The sequence below is a fragment of the Perca fluviatilis genome, chromosome 15 (genome assembly GCF_010015445.1).
Source record: "Perca fluviatilis chromosome 15, GENO_Pfluv_1.0, whole genome shotgun sequence".
Lineage (NCBI taxonomy): Eukaryota > Metazoa > Chordata > Actinopteri > Perciformes > Percidae > Perca > Perca fluviatilis.
The window spans coordinates 11,382,169-11,402,503 of NC_053126.1; the positions used below are offsets into that span (position 1 = coordinate 11,382,169).

General features: G+C 39.5%; 3 protein-coding genes across 5 annotated transcripts in view; all 3 read right to left on the reverse strand.

Moving 5' to 3' along the window:
* LOC120574850 (cytoplasmic phosphatidylinositol transfer protein 1-like) overlaps positions 1-20,335 on the reverse strand; it is a 48,617-nt gene that overhangs the window by 20,290 nt on the left and 7,992 nt on the right. The window lies entirely within an intron of this gene.
* Positions 5,896-9,074, reverse strand: LOC120574851 (H-2 class II histocompatibility antigen, E-S beta chain-like). The gene is made up of 5 exons (XM_039825315.1): positions 8,874-9,074; positions 8,500-8,766; positions 7,519-7,797; positions 7,292-7,426; positions 5,896-7,189 (listed from the first exon to the last, which is right to left on the reverse strand). The coding sequence occupies exons 1-5, from the start codon at positions 8,923-8,925 to the stop codon at positions 7,128-7,130; spliced, it is 795 nt and encodes a 264-aa protein (XP_039681249.1). The 5' UTR covers positions 8,926-9,074; the 3' UTR covers positions 5,896-7,127.
* On the reverse strand, positions 10,278-12,485 carry LOC120574852 (H-2 class II histocompatibility antigen, A-Q alpha chain-like). 3 transcript variants are annotated; one of them, XM_039825319.1, is made up of 4 exons: positions 11,793-12,485; positions 11,558-11,629; positions 10,966-11,028; positions 10,278-10,797 (listed from the first exon to the last, which is right to left on the reverse strand). In XM_039825319.1, exons 1-4 carry the CDS (start codon positions 11,845-11,847, stop codon positions 10,676-10,678), a joined length of 312 nt encoding a protein of 103 aa, XP_039681253.1. In that variant the 5' UTR covers positions 11,848-12,485; the 3' UTR covers positions 10,278-10,675. The 3 variants fall into 3 exon arrangements, with proteins under 3 accessions (XP_039681253.1, XP_039681252.1, XP_039681251.1); XM_039825318.1 differs by having other exon boundaries at positions 11,384-11,629; positions 11,793-12,383; XM_039825317.1 differs by having other exon boundaries at positions 10,966-11,247; positions 11,384-11,629; positions 11,793-12,321.

Here is a 20,335-nt window from a genome sequence, read left to right on the forward strand (position 1 = left end):
GTGTGTGTGTGTGTGTGTGTGTGTGTGTGTGTGTGTGTGTGTGTGTGTGTGTGTGTGTGTGTGTGTGTGTGTGAATGACAAAGAGGGTGAGAAAGAGATTTGTATTTGTGTCTATCTGCATTGGCAGATCATCCTTAATCAAACACAGTACTCACATAAAGGGGATCAATAAAGTCGTCCACTATTATTGGCCCGATCATTTATATGTGAAGCATTCTTAGTGTTCCTTAGCAGTGTATTTCACAAAGATATATCTTTTTGAAATCCATCCATATTGTTTTATCTCATCTGCCCATATGGTGGATGAATTATTCTGACATCAGAGGGAACACAGAGATACATATGAACAGCCTGCCTCTCACAGCAGATGCTCACAGACAGTGGCCAAATCTAAATTTCCAAAATGTTAACGGACATATTTGTTTACGTTGGCAAAGGTTGATCCTAATTTATCAAACCATATACTGACAAACATATTTCTAAACTTGGACCACAAATACATTAAATAAGTGGAGTGAATAACACTGCAGCTACAAATGAATCCTAAAATAAAATCCCCATGTAAGCTTAAAACAAAGTTATGTACACTCACATCTTGTTCAGGATCTTGTTAGGCATCTTAAATGTATGTATCGGTGCGTACTGGGCTCTTACACCATAGGAAAAAACATTACACTACAAATTAGGAAGAACACCGCAGTACATTGCGGGCCGTAATCTAACCATAATCACCATAATCTAAACTCACACTGGATGTGGACATCAGCTGACATATTACACATGGACCTGCATGTTTACAGCCCATGTGTAATATTCCACTGCAACAAACAGACTCAAAATCTTCCAGCAGATGAAGCACACAACACACCATCCAGGTCATGTGGTAAAATGCAGTACTGCAACACTACATTGTGCATTCAGGCAGTGTGAGAGACATCTTCATCTCACAGACTTGATGAAACCAACCATCATGGTAAACAGAGAACTGCTAAATATCATACTAAATATTATATAGAACTCATTAAAAGTAACACCAGAGGCCTGGTGGATGGCACAGAGGTGCACAATCTAATACAATGACGGCATTGTGCTCCAGGGCAGAGCTATGTCAGGGGTGTGGGACTCCTATGCCATGAAGAAATGTGTAAACAGGATGAATCCACAGAGCTAAGAAAGTATTTGGTTGAAGTTCAGTCAGGACCACTTTGTCAATAAATAGATTAATTCATCTACAATTTGTATTTGGTGGTATGGCTCTGTTCTGGGCCCTCCCCGCACTTCCACGTGCATATGTGGAAAGCATGAGGCAGGGAGAGCAGCCATGGCAGAATCCCACTAGAGTACAGAACAGAGCAGCATCAATGACAGCAGACATGACATTGATTAAGTCAGACAACATAAATACACACACACACACACACACACACACACACACACACACACACACACACACACACACACACACACACACACACAGAAATCAATTTCCTAACCCCTATCTCTCACCCTCACGACTACACGTCTAAGCTGAGTAATTTTCACCCAACCTAATTCTAACCTTAACTAAGATGGGGTAACCTCACTATGCAAAAAATCCTTCAGTCTCAAGCTCTAAAACTGTAACTTCTTTCCACAAGGACTAAAGTACAACACACACACACACACACACACACACACACCCACCCACCCACATGGCATGTTGCTGTTTCAGCAGAAATGGGGACATGCTGTTTAGAGTGAGTGCATTTTTTCCAATCACGCTGATTCAGCAGAATATGAAGGTGAGCGTTAACTCCCCATAATAGGTTTGATAAATTCACATGCCATAACAGTGTTGGTCACATACGCAGTGTAAGAGGATGCCAAGGATGGCAGCTGGCTCGGGGAAGCCATGTATTGGTGGTAGCTCAACACTATGCTGTGCCACACATTGCCTTTCCTAATTACATGGCTTTACTCAAGAACTGTCAGTGCAGCAGCCAAGAGCAATGAAGCGTGACAGGTCTGAGAGCAAGATAACGGATTGCCAGTTCCTTTTCTTCAGGAGGAACAGGAGGTTCAGATTCTACCAGAGTACGCCTTGTGTTTGCTTGCTCCCTTTAGTTAACCTAAACAGATGGGTATTGTCTAGACCCTGTACACTCAAAGGTTGCAGGATTTTGTATTTTGTAACATTAGAAACAAAAATGGTATAGCTCTTACACAAGATATACCGAGGTAGACCAGTGAATGTTAATCATTTGTTGTGCTTCTTTAGGGGACAACTGAAGGGAGGGAGTAAAATTTACCATCACACAACTATGTTTGTTTTACGTAACCAGGTTATAGGATTTCTGCCTACACCTCACTACAATGGAGGTGAATTTAATCGCATTAGTTTTGCTTAAATGAGCATCACTGGGTGTCATTCACTTGCACTTTACTAGTGGCAACAAATAAAATGTAGGGTTCAACTACATAAATGAATTGAAGTGGAAATAACACCAGCCCTGAAACTCACAGAGAGGTCTTCTTACAGTAAAGCCACTTGCAAGGAGCAAAACACTGCATTACACACTGTAAACTACATCAAAGGCATGTGGAGGGGCGTAATTTATTAATACTGATCGTTGCAGGTGGGAGGGAGCACTTTCCTGTCGTGCTTCCCTCTCTACCCCTTTCTCGCTGTCTTCCTCCCCACCCGTGTTCTCATCCTGCATCTCTGCAGTGTCTGAGGTCACTGAACCAAACATTACATAACATCAAGATAACTCACTACGGATCACTCCCTTATGCATCAGCTTTACTCCCTGCCTGGCAGCACAATGGGTGGCCTACTGAAATGTTCATATGCATACAAGTAGCAGGAGGAAAAAAGGGCGGGGAGACGATTGGATTAAGGTTGAGTGTCAAACAGAGGTAAAGATGGTGAGCAGGAATAAGAGCGCAATAAGAGGGCAGTGCTGCAAAAGAAAGATGCTCAGGAAACTGACAGACTGTTACATAACAGGACTTGATTGAGGGCAGCTGTCTCTCTCTTGCCCTCCCCACTACTCCTGTTCCTCTTCCCATTTATATGATGGATGTCACTTTCTCCTTTTCTCTGCCAACATTCCTTTGCTTTGAATTACTAACTCTTTCCATCTTTCTAGTTTTTCTCACTTCCTTTTTGTGCGTGCATATAAAGACAATGACATATTATTAGACACAGACATTTGTGCTTTTGAGTGAAAAATCTAACAACTATTTGATAGACTGCCATGACATTTGGTACAGAGACTCATGTCCCCATATGGATCAATTGTAATGACTTTGGTCATTTAATTTTTATATAGCACCATCATAAGGTAAAATTTTGTCCAGCACTTATGTTTATGACAAAATAATGACATTCCCATGAGCCTCAGCTGTACAAAACTGTGTTTAGCGCTGTTAGAATGCTAACACGCTAAACGGTAAACATGGTAAACATTATACCTGCTTACCATCAGCATGTTAGAATTGTCATTGTAAGCATGTTATTGTACTGGTGATAGCATTTAGCTCACTAGTTTGGCTCAAGACTTTATTAAAAGTGCATGTTGTCCCTCCCTCATTACCACCACTGAGGTGCCCTTGAGCAAGGCCCTTTACCCCAACCGCTCCAGAGGAGCTGCTCAGTGGCCAGCAGATCAGACTGTGGTTGTACTGGGTAGCTTCCAGGTATGAATGTGTAACTGTTTGAATGTGACAGGTCGTCGTTGCAAATGAGAAATTGTTCTCAATCGACTTACCTGGATAAATAAATGTAAAAAAAAAAAAAGAGCTCAACAAAGAGCAGAAAAAGCAAGTGCCTTTTCCTGGCATCTGGTGTTTGTCTGGTCTTTAATTGCTGACACCCTATGATGCAGGTTCACTTAATATACTGTGATCCTAAAGTGCAGAGAGTGTTACTGATGAGAAGGACTGAAAGATGGGATTGATTTATTGAGAAAAGGATAACATTCCCACATCCCAAAAACTCTGAAGACGCCGAGGTTACACAAAGTGAACTAGTAAGAGAGAAGAGTCAGAGACACAAGCAGAGATCAAGAGGCGTGCCGTGAGTCACAACTCAAATTAATGAATGTTGCCAAATTTATATTTTTGAAGTCCTCAAAGCCCTTTACAGGGACTATATAGGATACAAATTAAAACGTAAACATTTAATAACGACAATAAAAAAGATTGTAAGAGGGGGGTCAGCTTGGGAAGGTCAGTTTAAAGAGGTTGGTTTTGAGGGACTTTTTGAATGCTAACAGTGTGGGCATTCACAGCATTTTTGATTTGGTAGGGAGTGAGTTTCACAGAGAGGGGGCGCTGTCACCCCAGGGTTCATAATTCAATTAATTCAAAAGCCCCTTTGACACAGCCTGTTCAAGGCGGGAATGTTGCGCCGATATTCCGCAACGCGGTTCTGTATAAAAGGCACGAACAGGGAAGGTGCGGAAAAAGTTGTTCTGCCATTAAGCCAGCAGCAGAGCAGAGGTACTAACAAAGCCATATCGATGTCTGTGTAAAAGGGAGAGCTAGCAAGGCAGGACTACATGCACACACACACCAGACGCCAACGCTGTTAAGTTACACGTCACTCCTCTTTTGCTTCTGGAATATCGGTATGCTATCTAAAACCACACACTGGGGCAGCATTATGCCGCCATTGTAGGTTCCGTGTAAAAAAGCAAAGCCAGCGTAATGGAGGATCTTCTTTACAGCAGTATTGTGGAAACTCTGTGTAAAAGAGGCTGAAGTCAATAAAAAGCAGGAGCAGGGAGAGATCAATCAACCCCTGGAAAACAAAGGAGAAGCAAAGCCCACAGGTGGATGCTGAGGTATGACATACATTAACAGCATTGCAGATTTTTTATTGATGTCATCCGTGTCACCAACATAACATACATAAAATGTTTCAACTGTAGACTGTGGAGCTGTACTGATGTGCAGCCGACTACAACTTAAGAATCATTTACTCTACCAGCAGTATACAATATTTTTACCAATTTCTTCTTGAGCCTTTAACAAGAAGCAGGTGATTTTTCCCGCTCGGCATTGTTCAGTTGGTTGATAAACAACTCTCCTGTTACATAAGCCTTTTGTCCTCTCTGTTTTGGTAGAACTTGAATTTCAGGTTGCTTGGGGAAAACCACCTCATTTATTATGCATAGAGAGAGCACAGCGTATGTTTTTTACAGCCCTGTTGAGATTTATAGAGAAAAGAGCACAAACAACAAGGGAGAAAGAAAACCATTGACCACAAGTGCTATCTTGGTCTGGTCTTGCATACAATATCAGCCTCTCCATCTACTTTGTACTAACTCATATTTCCTCTGCCTTGGTGGAGCATACTGTAACTTGGGGAAGCTGTGGATCTCCCACTGTGGATCCCCCACTGTGGATCCCCCCACTGTGGATCCCCACTGTTGATGGTTAAGGGCAAGGCAGATGATCAGCATAGAAGAGGAAGCAACTGCAAAAAGGGAAGCTCGTTAAAAAACTTAGTTTTGGCATGACATAATGCCAGCAGTGACAGGTGCAATAAGGGCAGGGAGGCTTAGGACTGGTCAAAGAGCAATGTTTGTGGAGTAGGGCAGTGCTGTGGGAGAAACAGAAGATGGTTGCGGACCTTACATATTTGCAAATACAAGGTTTTTCTGTTCTTGGGAAAAACAGGTTGAGGGATGAGCTGAGGTGTGGAAGAATCAGAATGGGAATTATCGGTATAAGTTTTGTCATCTCAGTCCAAAAGTGCTGTTTGGGAGTGATTCATCGTCTGGGCACCACAACCACCCAATAGTTGTGGAGATATTTCATTGACCACCAAAGAGGTAGACCAATTGACCACTCAACCAACTTGAAAAATCCTTGTCATTCAACACCAATTCGACTTACACAAACAGATTTCACCAAATTATTTATTTTTTTAGTGTTCATACAGTTAAAAAGGGTTTCTTTTACAATTTCTGTTACATTAAGTTTACTATCCAACTACAGCACAAACCTTTCAATTATACATCACCGTAACTTTTTCACCCTTATCCTTGATATCCCCTCCCAGCTTCTACAGTACTGTCATCTTTCCAACCTTTTTTGCTGGAAGCTTTACTGTCTAAAGATGGAATATACTGGCCCTCCTTGTCCATTCTCATATTCAACCTAAACTACTGATATTTAACCTGCAACAGTGTCTGGCTTATGGGAAAATTTGTGTTTGTTAAACAGCTGAAAAACTGAAATATTGACTAAACAATTACATTACATATAGGGCTGGAATTAAAGTAATTTGCCTTCTTGCAAATGTCAGTGTGATGTATAATTAGTTTTTACCCCACGTTGACTGTCTATAACAGAGGCCATTGGCCAAATCTAACAACACCTACCAAAACTAATCTGACATGGAGCTCATAGCATATGCTCAGGCACAAGTCATTAAAGCCAACCCATCAGAAGTATCAACAACCCAGTGGTGTAGTCTACGTCATACGCAGGTATACGCAGTATACCCACTAAGAAAGCTCTAGGATTTCCATATACCCACTTAAAAATGCACAATGACATGTAACAACATATTTTCCATTATATTTTTGATATATTTTTAATTGTCATCTGTGTTTTCTTTTGATAGGCTAAATTGGAGCATTAAAGTGTATCAGAATACAGGAAATGAAGTCTTTGACGCTCAAAGTTTCCCTGGGGGAGGACACCCAAATGCCCCACTTTGATATGCCCATTCTGATCCATATATTTATATAGTACAGTATACCCGCTAAAATAGATTAGACTACACCACTGCAACAACCCAATCATTCACGTAACAAATTAGTCGATTTAAGCATCTCCAAGCATTGCTAATTCTAGCTGCTTTCACTGGCTGCAAGCAGAATTTACACCACCCAACCCCAAAGGCTTTACAGATACTATATGACAACAATTACAGTAAAGTACTTCCTGCCGCTAACATACAATGTTAACTGCAGTTTAGTAGTCAGTGGCTTACATCCACAAGCTGAAAAGCACCACACACCACCCTAGCCATCACCCAATAATGACTATGACTTGAGACACACAATAAGTTTCATATTTAGACCATCTTGGATTAAATGTGTCAACAATAGTACTGTTTGCTCTGACTGCTAAGTTGCTCCAACTTCAGGCACGTCTTCCAGTGGAACCAAAACTCTTCTTGTTAAAAATGCTAAATGAAAAAGCATAAGAACAATTATGCATTACTGTTGTAAATATATAATTAAGTAACAACTAATAATATTATATCAAATCTTGTATTTAATGTCTTCACCTTGACAGAGAGTGATGTGTGCTTTAGACTTTTTCTTGTAGTAGATGAATCCAGAGCTCAACATAACAAAACCAAGTATCAGACCAAACAGTCCCACGGCAATTTTAAGCTGTTCTGGCGCAGGAAGGGAGGGGTCTAAAATAGTTAGAAAAATAGACACTTTCATTTATACAGTTTACATTTTATTAGCCTGCAGTTAGCAGTTTGCATCAAAGTGGCATACTGACCCCAGACCTGAAGCACTGGTTCAGAGAGGGTGAAGTGTTCCACCATGCAGGTAATTTTTTCTCCTGCAGTCGGGATGGGCTCTAGGTAGGAATGAATCTGATAGGACCAGTTCCCATCAGGCATCACTTCAGAAAAACTGACCGATGAGGTCACTTCCTGTCCGTTGCGCAACCATGTCAGTCTGATTTGTTTTGGATAAAAGTTATAGGCGCTGCACACAAGCATTGACGGGTGTTTCACTGAATTCAGCTTGATGGTGGGTACAGAGCTAAAATGATCTGGAAAAAAAAAAAATCAATGTTTTAAATATATATATTTTTATAATTTTTGGGGCATTTTAGCCTTTAATAGACAGGGCAGCTGTAGACAGGAAAGGGGGGAGAGAGAGGGGGTAGACATGCAGCAAATGGCCGCAGGTCAGACTCGAGCCCCTGCGCCGAGGACTGAGCCTCTGCATATCGCTCTACCAGGTGAGCTAGCCAGATGCCCAGCATGCTACATTTTCTACTATCAAAAAACTCATCAGTAAACCTTTCCTGTTTCTGCATAGAATCTTTTTTTGTTGGACATAAATAGGGTCATGTATCACAGATGAGTATGTTGTAAATTATTGTATATTTCTGATTCAGTTTTACTGTGAACATGAACAATAGGGTCCATGAGCAAAATATTCAGTTAGTATTGTAATGTATTGTATTGTGAATACTCAAATCCTCACATGTAATAGACCCTTTTATGACATTTTGACTTGTGGACCAGCAAAACACAGGTGTAAATAACATTTAACATTGGCTCGATTCCATTGAGTAAGTCAGTGGGTGAGCATGCACAGTATCAAAGCCATCATTAATGTAATTCATTCCTCTTGTGCTTTCTCCTGCTTTAACATGTCAAAATGCCCTGCTTGAAAATAGTGTATGTGCATGTCCACTCCACAGCACCTCAAAAATTTATTTTGTACATTTGATTAATGCCCTTACCGAATTGTTGGATATATTGTATGTTGTTAGTACACAATATGTTCTTTTCAAATGCTCTCTCAATTGCGTCAAAAGGGTCTGCATTCCAATTTTTTAGGAATTCAATTGACGCGGCTGTGAATCCTATCCAGTTGCCTCTTGTGCTGTTGTACTGTTGTATTAATTTCTTGTTAGAACGGCCTGTTAGGATATATTCTGTATCTTTAAAACCTGGACCCTTGAAAGTACAACATGCTGTGTTTTGTGCATAATCTTCATCTGTGGAAACTGTAATAAAAGGAGAGAAATGCATTAATGTCGAATTGATCACTATTTTATCACTTAAACTTGACATTTTACTGATAGGCTACAAGCAGTAGAGTAATGTAACTCACCTGGACTGAAAAAAGAGAAAACCATGAAAAAAAGATAAATATGAATGTCCATGTTTTTACAGCGAGTAGGAAACTACAGGAACAAAACTGTTCTGATGTGCAGAATTTATATGTTCACACTCCCGAATGCACCCGCCCTTTTTTTTGCTCAAGTGAAACTCCCTCTGTCGAATACAATAATGATAGTGATTCTTACTGATTATTAGTATTCCTGATTACTATTATTAATTGTTATTCTATGTTTGATTTGTGATTTATCAAAGAGCTATTCCAAATGTTTAGTATAGTAGGTCTTTGTTTGAATGATCTTTCAACTGCACTAAACAACACACCACAAGAAAATCCACAATCATCAAAGAAGTAGAAACATTTTCTCAAGATCATAGGGAAATGAAGGAAAGGGCTTGACTTTGGAAAGTGATCTAAGGTGGCAAAGCAATTGTGTCAAAACAACCTTAAAGTTCGTGGTAATGGTTTAACAAATGTGGCAGCTGACCAAAACTGTTGGTGAAGGTTCTTTAAAGGAATTGGACCAAACAGGAATAACTGCCCCTTTAGCAAGAGGAAATGACATGCCATCCAAAAGTAGATGTGCCTAAGATAACAGACCAAAATGTCTTAATTTATCTTGTCTAGATCTTGTCTAACATTCATGCTTGCTTGTTGTTCATAGCAGTCTGATATGCCAAAAACCTTTAGCAGCCTTAAATTACTGCAACACTGTGGTGGATTATGTTTCTATAGAAGGTTTCATTTGGGTGACCTTACATACTGTATATTATATATTATCAAGCAAAGTGTTGTAGACCTACATCAAATTAAAGTAATTGTTTGTGAATGATTTGACCAAGATAAGTTAATACTGCATATACTGTTGACTCCAGGATATGACCCAGTGGCGGTTGTACATTGAATTACACCCTGGGCGAGACATTAAAAGACCAAAGCTGTCTCTCAATACTTTCCCAAATTTCTAAGCCCATTTATTTCTACTGAAAACATCAATCTTTAACATGCGTATAGGATGTGTGTTGGCGGCCTGGGAAAATAATTGACTTTTAATTTTTCAAGTCAGTCTTAAAACAATTTGTAGTAAATAAATGCACATTGACTTACATATTTACATGCTGTAGCTACCTGTAGCATGTACAGTATGACCTGTGTACTACTAGCTAATCACTTCCTAACAACATGCTGCTCATTGAACTTCTACTAGCCTACTTTCAGTTCTCAACAGGCACCTTCGTCACACAGTGAAATGATAGATAATAGAAACTGCTTTGATGCGCAGAGGATATTTTTTTTTAACTGCTCGTGCCGCCCCCCATGTGTTATGAAAAAATGACGCCCCAAGTGACTGTCCGCTTCGCCCGTGCCAAAAAACGCTACTGATATGACCCAAAGCCTTCTTCATTATATGGTGTTTATTTAAGGCAAATACATGTCGTATACAGATATTTACAATAGCTCAATGACACAGTGATAATCAGATGCATCTATTATGAGTTATTAATGGTAGAAAAAAAAAGTGATAACAAATTAAAAAAACAAAGCTGTTATGTATTTTGACACACTGAAAAACATAATAGAAAATAACACAGTGATAAAGAAAGATCATTCAGTGAATTACAGATGTTTCCTTTGTTAAGGTATTTGGGCATTTTGCCTTTACTCAATAGTAGATGAGAGGTGTCAGGAAAATAGAGAAGAGAGAAAGTGGGGATGACATGAAACAAATGTCGCTGGCCGGAAACCAACCAGGGACGAAGTGATCACAGCGTGTATGGTATACGTCTTAACATCTAAGATATACATTTTCCTTTCACAAAAAAGAATGTTCCTGCAGCAACTCCAAGAAGTCCAAGGAACAGGCCAAGTCCACAGAAGACAGCTGGACTAATATTAGTTTGATTTATGTCAGCCTCTGGGGAGGACAAGAGAAAAATATTCAGAAGTTAAGAACCCAAATCTTAAAGTGACTTCAGTATTGAGTGATTCCTACATCAGAGTCTAGTATTATAATATACTATATTACTTTACTATATTGTAGGATAATATTATTCTCTACTATATTAAGCGTTTTTGTCCTCACCCCAAAACTTGGTCTGAGGCTTCTCCAGCGACGCATGTTCCACAGTGCAGCCGTAGATGTCTCCTTCCGTAGGGACAAAGTTTAGGTAGGAGAAAACATGAAATGTTCCATCAGGATTGTTTATGCATTTGTCGAAAGGATCTTCCACTGTTAGCTCTATATCATTCTTGGTCCACTTTATGTTGATGGAGGGAGGGAAGAAATGATTGATGAAGCAGATGAGGGTATTCTCTTCATCTTCTATCACTTCATCTCTGGGGTATATGATGATTTCTGGTGGCTCTGACACAATACAGTGCACTTTCAATAGTCTTTACTTTTGTTAAAGAAACTAAATAAAACATTGCTAAATGGATACAGTATCTTCACCAAAGGTTGACGGTGAACGTAACATATCAACATGTTAAATATCACTTACCTTTAGTCTTTGTTGTAGCAGACTTGTCTGGTTTATATCTCGCCAATTCACCTCTGCACACCATTCGGTAATGCAATGCAATTTTGTAAGCATGGGGAACATGGACTGTTGTAGGGATTTTACTATTCCAAACAACAAGCCCTTTTTTAAAGTCAGCATAGTAGATTTCCTCACCATCGTGTGTCACAGTGAGTTGAGTATCACTTGAGTCAAAGCACCCAAAGCTTTGACATAACTCATGACTTCCTAGGAAAATTTAACAATCCATACATCAGTTCAGCAACAACTGTTCATAAAAACATTCATAAAAAAGATTTACAAAAAAAGTTGTAAATATGTAATTTGGTTCCAATTCTTTTTTTAAAATGCAAAAAAACAAAACAACAGTTAAGGTAATAGCCATACTTACTTTGTGCGTGGATGAAAACTGCTCCTGAGAGAATAAGTATAATTTTGAAGTACATATCGTTCGGTTTGTATGTACAAATCAGAATCAGAATCAGAAAAGGATTAAGTTTGCTGTCAAAGCTCTCTTGGTCTCTGCAGTTAGTTTTCAATAAAGATAAGACTTATCAAGGTTGGCTGTGTTACCCGCAACCTTCCGCATACCTAAAATTATTATCTAAAAAAACAAAAAAAATCACAAGGGGAAGTCCACCAAAGGGTAAGTCAGGAGAAGATTCAATTAAGAATACCACTTTAAAAGGTGTCCTGTGGAGTTGTCTTGTAAACAATCAAAAGTTGTGTTTACATTCGGTATTAATCACTAAAAATCATTGTGTGTATCCCTGAACTCTAAATATAAAAATCTGTTATTGATACATAAAACACATGAAGCTTTGTGTTTGGTTTCTTCCTTATGATTTGGGATCTGACTCTTGACATCCATAGGAACTATGAGGTTCCTCATAGTTTTACAGTTGGTTTGGTAGATTAATACATTTCACACCCTCATAGGAACTATGAAGTTCCTCATAGTTTCAGTTTGTTTGGCAGGTTAATAAATCAGAGCAGTTTCAGAAAAGGGGAAAAGCTCAACATGATCACACTTTCTTTGTCTATTTCTATTATTTTAAATACTTTTAAAAAAATCAAATAAATCATCTAAAATTGTATGTTATTTTGTACTTACACTTTACTTAATCTACCCAATTTAAGATAAATGGCCATAAAAAGTTGTGCAATTAATCAGATAACTAACAATCAGTGTGTTTTCATGCAGTTTAAAAATTTTTTTTATTAAAATACCTTAACCCCATGCTCCATAGGTTATGTCTGCCCCTCACCACTCTGCGGCAGTAGTTTTTGACCCAGAAAAAATTCCGTCAGCGCTGTGAGTGGCAATACAAATCGTTGCTATATGAACAAAACAGCATTGTCCAAATTAGGACTCGCAAACTCGATTCCTTTTAAGGATTCAGGTTATTCTGAGTCACTCACTAAACTGATCCGGGTTGTGCGAGTCACTTGAGTCACTTGAAATTCAGTCCTAGCCCATTGTCTCTAACCACTAACGTAGTTGCAATGTTTTGGACTGTCTGCTCGACCTAATTGCATTTTAACATACTACATTTTTACACCAAACCTACAGTAGGCCTAGCTAGGCTACGTGCAGAACATTGTATGTTATTTCAGAAGTGAAAGAATGGCTTTTGTTGTGGATTTGCTTTACCCTGAGCTCAAGGAGAGACTTCTCTCGCTCGTCTGCTACAGATCCACTCCTGATAACGTAGCCGGCTGATTCGCACGACTGACTGACTCACGCGAGAACTCATGAGTCATCGAGGACTCATGAGTCATGATGACTCACAGATAAGTAAGTAATAAATGCTGATGACAGCTTCTAACTGATGACGGCTTCTCACTGAAATGTGTTAATTTATTGCAAACATTAAATAAAAAGATAACTTATCTGTGAGTGCCACAATTTTGTTTTCTTTGACCCTTGTCACTGCACACTGTCTAAGATTTGGTGCTGTGTGGGCTACTCTTTTATAGCTTTCTAAATTATAACAATGCTCGGCTGGAAGTTTTCATTCTTTGATTTTCTTTTACTGCTAATTTGTGTAAACAGCTGGTAGCGCTTTTGCTGCTCGTGGCGGACTAGAGATATGTTACATGTGCGATTTCTGTCTGATGTATGCTGTCATGCAGTATGTTAAAATGGTTCATTATAAACAGTGCTGTGCACTGTAGAACCGATGCTGTTGGTTCTGCCAGTGCAAATATATTTTTGAATAGGATATGATAGACAGGTTTTGTCTATGATGTTGTGTACAGCCTTTATAGACTTTGTTAAGAATGATGTATAGACAGTGTTTTGCTATTATTGCCTTTGTAATGCAGTATGTTGCAAAGTAAAATTGTTGCTTTTTTTCAGTTTGTCTATGTTTGTCCTTTTTTCTATTTCTAAAGTCTTTTTTTGGCCTACTCACTTTTGTACTGGCTCAACCAAAATACAATTTCTGCCTATGCCACTAGTTGTACATTAGCAGAGCGCCACCAGCTGCACCGAAGAGAGTTACTCCCGACACTCTATGCATTCTTCCCCGCTCTTGTATATGGGGAGAACTGTCATAACCCAGTTATTCACTTAACCGGGGTAAGACCATACTCCAGTTACTGCTGTGCATGTAAATGCACTTGATGTGTTATTATTATAATTGTGATTATAGGATGTAATTATCTAGAGCAGGTTTTATTCATATCATATGTCTATTAACATCGTTAAAATCGACGTGAAAGCCACTTTTGTACATTACATTACATTACAATACATTTGATCCAAAGTGCTGTGCAGCATACATGACAAATAATTCTGATATTTAAGGCCTAGTCGTGCAGCCCTCTTTCATTAAAAGTGTGACTGTGGATCATATAGGACTGAATGAAACGCCAAGTATGGCCTTGCCACGCACACGCCATGCACTCTACACATGCCACACATGCATGTTGTCTCTTTAGAAAAGGCAAAACATTAACTAGTTCAAAAGGAAAAGGAGTAACACACTGGAAGTGAGTTACATTTGTCCTTACCCTGATAATAGAAACTACTGAGCATATTCATGACATTAAAGTCAGGTAAACTGCAGAAAGTCGACTGCAAAGTGAAAGAGAAAAACATGGATACAAATATGTACAGTAGTGAGGCTTATGTCACAACAGCTGCAGATGGTTTTACAGCACCCTTTCAAACACACATACACACAACCAGACTTAACTCACATGATCTTTACAGGCATTTAGCCAATGATATTTTACCATGAGAGCATGTCCATGACCTCTGTGCCTACAATAGCTAACATAAACTGTGTATGTACACGTGTGTGTGAATACAAAGCAACTGTGTGCGAATGCTTGTGCATTACACACTTCACCTAGAATAATTGTGGACCCCAGGGCACCATGTTTTATGTTTGTTTAGTAAAACAATACAGTGAGACATGAACACTAAGGCAAAGATAATTTTCGATCAGCAGAGATAGGAATGAAATATATAACAAAAATAGCGCTAAAAGTAGTTCTTTGAAAAATGACCACTGCAATTAACGACATTCGTGTGTGTTTCTTGCACGGATTGGGGGTATAATATAATATGTGTGTAAGAAGCAGTGTCACTTTAGCAAACTACAATGTAGAGAAAAAAAAGAAATCAGGAAATCAATTACACCCCGGTGACAGTGTAACATTTGTGAAACAAACATGAAAGAATGAATGGTTCGGAAAATTATGTAGATGGGTAAGGATATAAAATGCCTTGAAGAGTAATTTATTTTCCTATGCTCTGCTAGAAAATTACTTTTGTAGTACTATGCCGAGCCTTTGCAACCTTTGGATAACAGCCTTCTTAAGTTTGCAAGCATGTTTATGTCTAATTGTTTATGTCAATCGAAGCATAATTCCAGTTTAAGACGTGTAAAATTGTTTCCCTATTAACACAAGACTGAACACTGAATATGACACTGAATTACTTGTTAAGATGGATGTTCTGTAGCAAACGCCTTGGGGGAATCAGTGTAATTTTGAAAAAAGCTAATGACTGATCCATGTCACTTACCATTATCATATACACAATCCATCACCAATCAGAGTGAACAATGCGTCCTGATACATTGTGATCACATTATAGTGTGGCATGCCCAGCTGCTCCACTTCTCATGCAGCATCTCTCCAACCACCTGCCCCATAACTCTACTGACACATTCACAATGTCAGCACAGCTTCTATTCTCAGTAGCCATTGTTTCTCCTTGTTTAGACAGGATGTTGAGAGTAAATAAGGTTTAGGAGGACAGGAACAGAGAAGCTGGGGTACAGGGAGGGATGGGCAATTAAGAGTTTCCTTTTCTGATAAGGTGAATGATGATAGCTTCCTGTTAAACTGGTGGTAGTGCAGACTGCTCTGTAGCACACACAAACACATGAATAGATTTTTCACAACTGTGTTGTAGTCACCAAACATTCAAATTGTTTGCAAAAGACTTGCGAACATCTCAAATCATTGGTACTTGGGTCCAAGGAAGTTTGAGCTGCTTACGTTTAATTCCTCCAAAAAATGGACTTAAAAGTCAATCCTTAAAAGTGAACAAAAATTAGTCTTGGAACTTTAATGTCCACACAATGTCACCAAAATGTTACATTTAGATTATATGCACATTGCACACATCCATCTACAATAAAAGAATATAAATACTCACAAGATCGGCAGCATTCACTTGGACTGCTGGGTAAGAGTCCAGAAAAAGAGCAAGCTGACCAATGTAGCTGTATTTGTCAATTTTAAAGAAAGTCCTCCCAAGAAGAATGGTAGCATCAGTCATTTCAGCAAGTGCCCCAAAACGACATATGTTTACATTCAAGTTACAAATGCCTCCTGAGCAAAAGAGTAAATTAGGTGATGTGGGATGGGTGGATTAATTCAACAACACATTGGACTTTAACACGGGAGACAGCTGTTCAGTTCCCTTTTTAAACTGGCAGTCAATGTTATCTTTAAGCATTGCCACGATCTTTGCAACCTAAGGGCCTGTGTTCTGTCAGAAAAGCACTAGCTGGGTGCTGTTGATCGCTTTGTCCCAGCACTTCGAAGCACTGCCCGTGGCTTTTGTTTCTACATTAACTTTAACGTGAGCTAGGTAGCTAACTTACCACTATGTTAACAGAGGGTGGACTACACAGCTAACAACAAGCTTACACCGTGACGATGAAGGTCCCCTTAACTTACAACATATTCTGTCGTTTAATTTGAAGGACATTCTTGTTGTGGTTTTACTGTCTTTTTGTATGTAGTGAGGTTATTAGCGGTGTTAGTATAAGTGTGTAGTAATGTGTAGTGTTAGCTATACATTCTTGTTTATGAAAAAAAATATTAATTAAAGAAATGTCCTGAGCATGTCCAGGTACAAGCAAAGCGAGCAGAGCTGACCCGAGTTAAAAGATCCTCACATTGTGTCTATTTTAGTAGCATTCTGCTGGTGCACATTCCACTAGATACTGCAAAAATAAATAATTCATCTATGTGGCTGCTTGTTCCTGGAATTAAAGTGGTGTACCCAGGTTCTTAGAAAGTGTGTGTGTGTGTGTGTGTGTGTGTGTGTGTGTGTGTGTGTGTATGTGTCTGTCTGCAGTGTGTATATGCGTGCAAGGGACCATTAAAATATGTCACTGCTTTCTCTAACCTCACAGGACCTCTATTTGAAGCTCAGTGTTGCAATGTGTGGAGTTTCAAACAAACAGCCAGATGCAACAGCAACAGGGCACAAGTGATGGTACAGAAAGCGCTTTAGCCATCTTTCTGGTCACTGCAGCTTATCTACACCAACGACTTTAAGCATACATTTATGTATTTTACATTGTTTCTTTCCCACCTGGTTTATCTAATTCTGGTTCCTCTTGTCCCTTATTTAAAAAATTTTTATTTGCCTCAAATCAGATTGTTTGACAATTTCTACTATCAGCTACAACCGTTATCTTCACTAGATCAAAAAGATCACACACCCAGGCTTAATGGTATCATGCTCAACACCTGCAAAACCCCAGCACTAGGGGCACTCAGTGATGTGGCTTTTTTCTTATGACAACACCAACTAAATGGATAATTCACTATATGATGGATTGCATAGTTCGCATAGCAGAAATCTAATATTTTAGGTTATCAACACTATTTCTCAATATAGTATCATAGTGTCTTTAGTTCCAAGTTAAAAGGTAAGTGGGTATTGCTAATGAATGGATTGATGGATGAGCATCATCTTGCATTATCATCCCCTTTTTCTCTGTCTGGGTCTAAATTGTCAAGCAGCTACAAATGTAGGTATTAAAAAAAAGAAAGAAGAAAGAAAGAAGAAGAAGAAGAAGAAGAAGAAGAAGAAGAAAAGAATAACACAGTGCCTTGGTACATATCTTCCTCCTTTAGCGCTGGATGATTTGTCAAATTTCAAGTGGCACCCTCTCTGGGTTTGTATTGTACCCTCTCCTGTTTGAGGCTGCTTGATTGTGTGTTTCTAAAAGTTTTCATTGACTTGCTGTGCTCTGTATGTCAGTTGTGAGCCAGTTGTCTCTTTGTTTTCTTTTTAGCTCACCTCTGTCTTTGTGTCTGGCCTTTATCGACCATGTGCCTTTTAATTAATGAATGCAGTTCCTACTGTGTTCCAATCAATATTAAAGGCTGCATCATGCCTTACTAGGCTAAATCATATGGTAACATGTTTTGTTTGTGTAATGGTTGTACAGGCTTGGACTCTCTCTCCCACCTCACCTGTCAATTGGTCAACCTGGTTCCCACAACCTCCAGTCACCTGACCGACTGTTCCTGCACTGCTCTTAATTTAGTCCTTAGCTCTCTACTATAAATAGAAAACTGTTGACCCTAGATGTTTAACAGATCATTAATGTTGCTACGTTGCAGTCAGGCCCTTTCTGCCAGATGTCTGTTTCAGCTTGTAACCATGCTACGCATTTTCAGTAAATTGCCTAAAAAAACTTTATTCTGCCTGCATTATCTACATGTGAAACTGGAAACTGAGGCTTACAGCACCCTCTATTGTCCGTGGCTCTATCAGCCTTCTTTCCCTGTGGGAGGAAAGTGAGTCTGGGGTTACTGCGTCCTATGAAGCTCATTGCAGGCCAGTGCAAAGAAACAGCTGGCCACACTGTGCTGTCTATACCCTCCCAAGGCCCACAGCAGAGAAGGCAGGGACATATACCAAATTTAATGGGAAGTGAGCTTTACACTTTTTTTTAAAGATTCATTTTTGGGCATTTTAAGCCTTTATTTATAGGACAGAGCTGAAAACATAAAAGGGGTGAGAGAGAGGGGGAATGACATGCAGCAAAGGGCTGCAGGTTGGAGTCGAACCCACAGCCACTGCATCGAGGAGTAAACCTCTGTATATGGGCGCACGCTCTACCAGGTGAGCTACCTATGCGCCCCAGCTTTACACTTTTTGGTAAAACAGAGAAAATGCAGAAAAACATGACAGAGGAAGGACGCATAAGTTACGCAGTAAAGCTCCAACCACAAGCATCGGAACTACATGCTATGCTTTTTAGACCACTGGATCCCAAGAACAACAAATTTATGTTATATCTTTGGGACCATCCAACCAACACACAAATACCCATTACTAATTAGCCCTATATTTGCAGCTGGTAACACCCAAAACTGAGTGCTACAGTTTTTCAGTCTTCAGTTGAGACTGATGAATGAGAGAGAGACAGATTTTTAAAAAGTGTCAGACAGACCAAAGACAAACACAGCATACAGTATGCAGACATCAAGGCCTCATCAAGAAGTCTGACATCAAGAACATGTAATGGCGTTTTTCCATTACATGGTACCTGCTCGACTCACCTCGACTCTACTCGCCTCGACGCACTGTGCGTCTGTTTTCCATTGCAGATTTTAGTACCGCCTCAGCATGGCTGGTCATCATAGCGGCGCCGCAGTAAACTGCCGTGACCTAACACGATACACACGCAGAATGTCGAAGGTGTGTTGTTGTTGCCACAGCCAGAAGACAAATTTTGTTTCAAATGAAACTGGAGGCAGTAAAAAAAAAATACAGCTTACTAAACTATTGAAAAATGGCGGGTATGTTCAGGACACCCCCCTCTGTCGCTTTCACGTCACCTTTTGGTATCGCTTCAGCTCGCTTGGAACCTCGATGTACTAAAAAAAGTACCTGTTGGCAGTTACCAGGTACTTTATTTCGTAATGGAAAACCAAAAAGTGAGTAGAGTCGAGTCGAGTCGAGCAGGTACCATGTAATGGAAAAGCGGCATAAGTGTAGGGCAGCTCTCTCTGAAGTAGAACATCTCTGTAGTGATTTGTCACTGCTTCACTAATCCAGTGCACCATAATCTGAATGCCCCCAGTCGCCCAACTCATCAAAAACAAACACACAGTTATTTAGCACATTAAAATGATTATTAAGGGGTGCCCGGATAGCTCAGTCGGTAGAGCGGGCACCCATATGTAGAGGTTTACTCCTCGACGCAGCGAGTTCAACTCCGACCTGTGGCCCTTTGCTGCATGTCATTCCCCCTCTCTCTCGCTCTCTCCCCTTTCACATCTTCAACTGTCCTGTCACAAATAAAATGACCCAATTTAATAAAAAAAAAAGATTATTTAGGAGCGTGGATACGAATCACATTGTAGTAATTACCTGCAATTGCCCATTGTTCCCCAAAATATTAGCCGAATCGACCACAATGGAATGCACTGATGATTATAATGCCAATGTTACAGGATCCCAAAATAATGCCTTACAGAGAAAACTGCAATAATCTGACGCAGAAAGAAAGGTTCCTAGCTGTAGAGGCGCAGAGAATTAGCGTTAATAGAGTAAGTAAGTAAGTAAGTAAAATTTATTGGTATAGCACATTTCACAGATAAAAATCACAAAGCGCTTCACAACAAATGGATGGATACACAACATTTATACATTACAGT

Coding starts and splice junctions, on each gene's coding strand:
- LOC120574852 (XM_039825317.1), bottom strand. CDS start 11,847: ATGTACTTCAAAATTATACTTATTCTCTCAGGAGCAGTTTTCATCCAC. Junction 11,630..11,792: donor AGTTTTCATCCACGCACAAA/GTAAGTATGGCT, acceptor AAATTTTCCTAG/GAAGTCATGAGTTATGTCAA. Junction 11,248..11,383: donor TGCTACAACAAAGACTAAAG/GTAAGTGATATT, acceptor GTATTGTGTCAG/AGCCACCAGAAATCATCATA.
- LOC120574851 (XM_039825315.1), bottom strand. CDS start 8,925: ATGGACATTCATATTTATCTTTTTTTCATGGTTTTCTCTTTTTTCAGT. Junction 7,427..7,518: donor ACCAGTGCTTCAGGTCTGGG/GTCAGTATGCCA, acceptor TAACTATTTTAG/ACCCCTCCCTTCCTGCGCCA. Junction 7,190..7,291: donor ACACATCACTCTCTGTCAAG/GTGAAGACATTA, acceptor TTTTTCATTTAG/CATTTTTAACAAGAAGAGTT.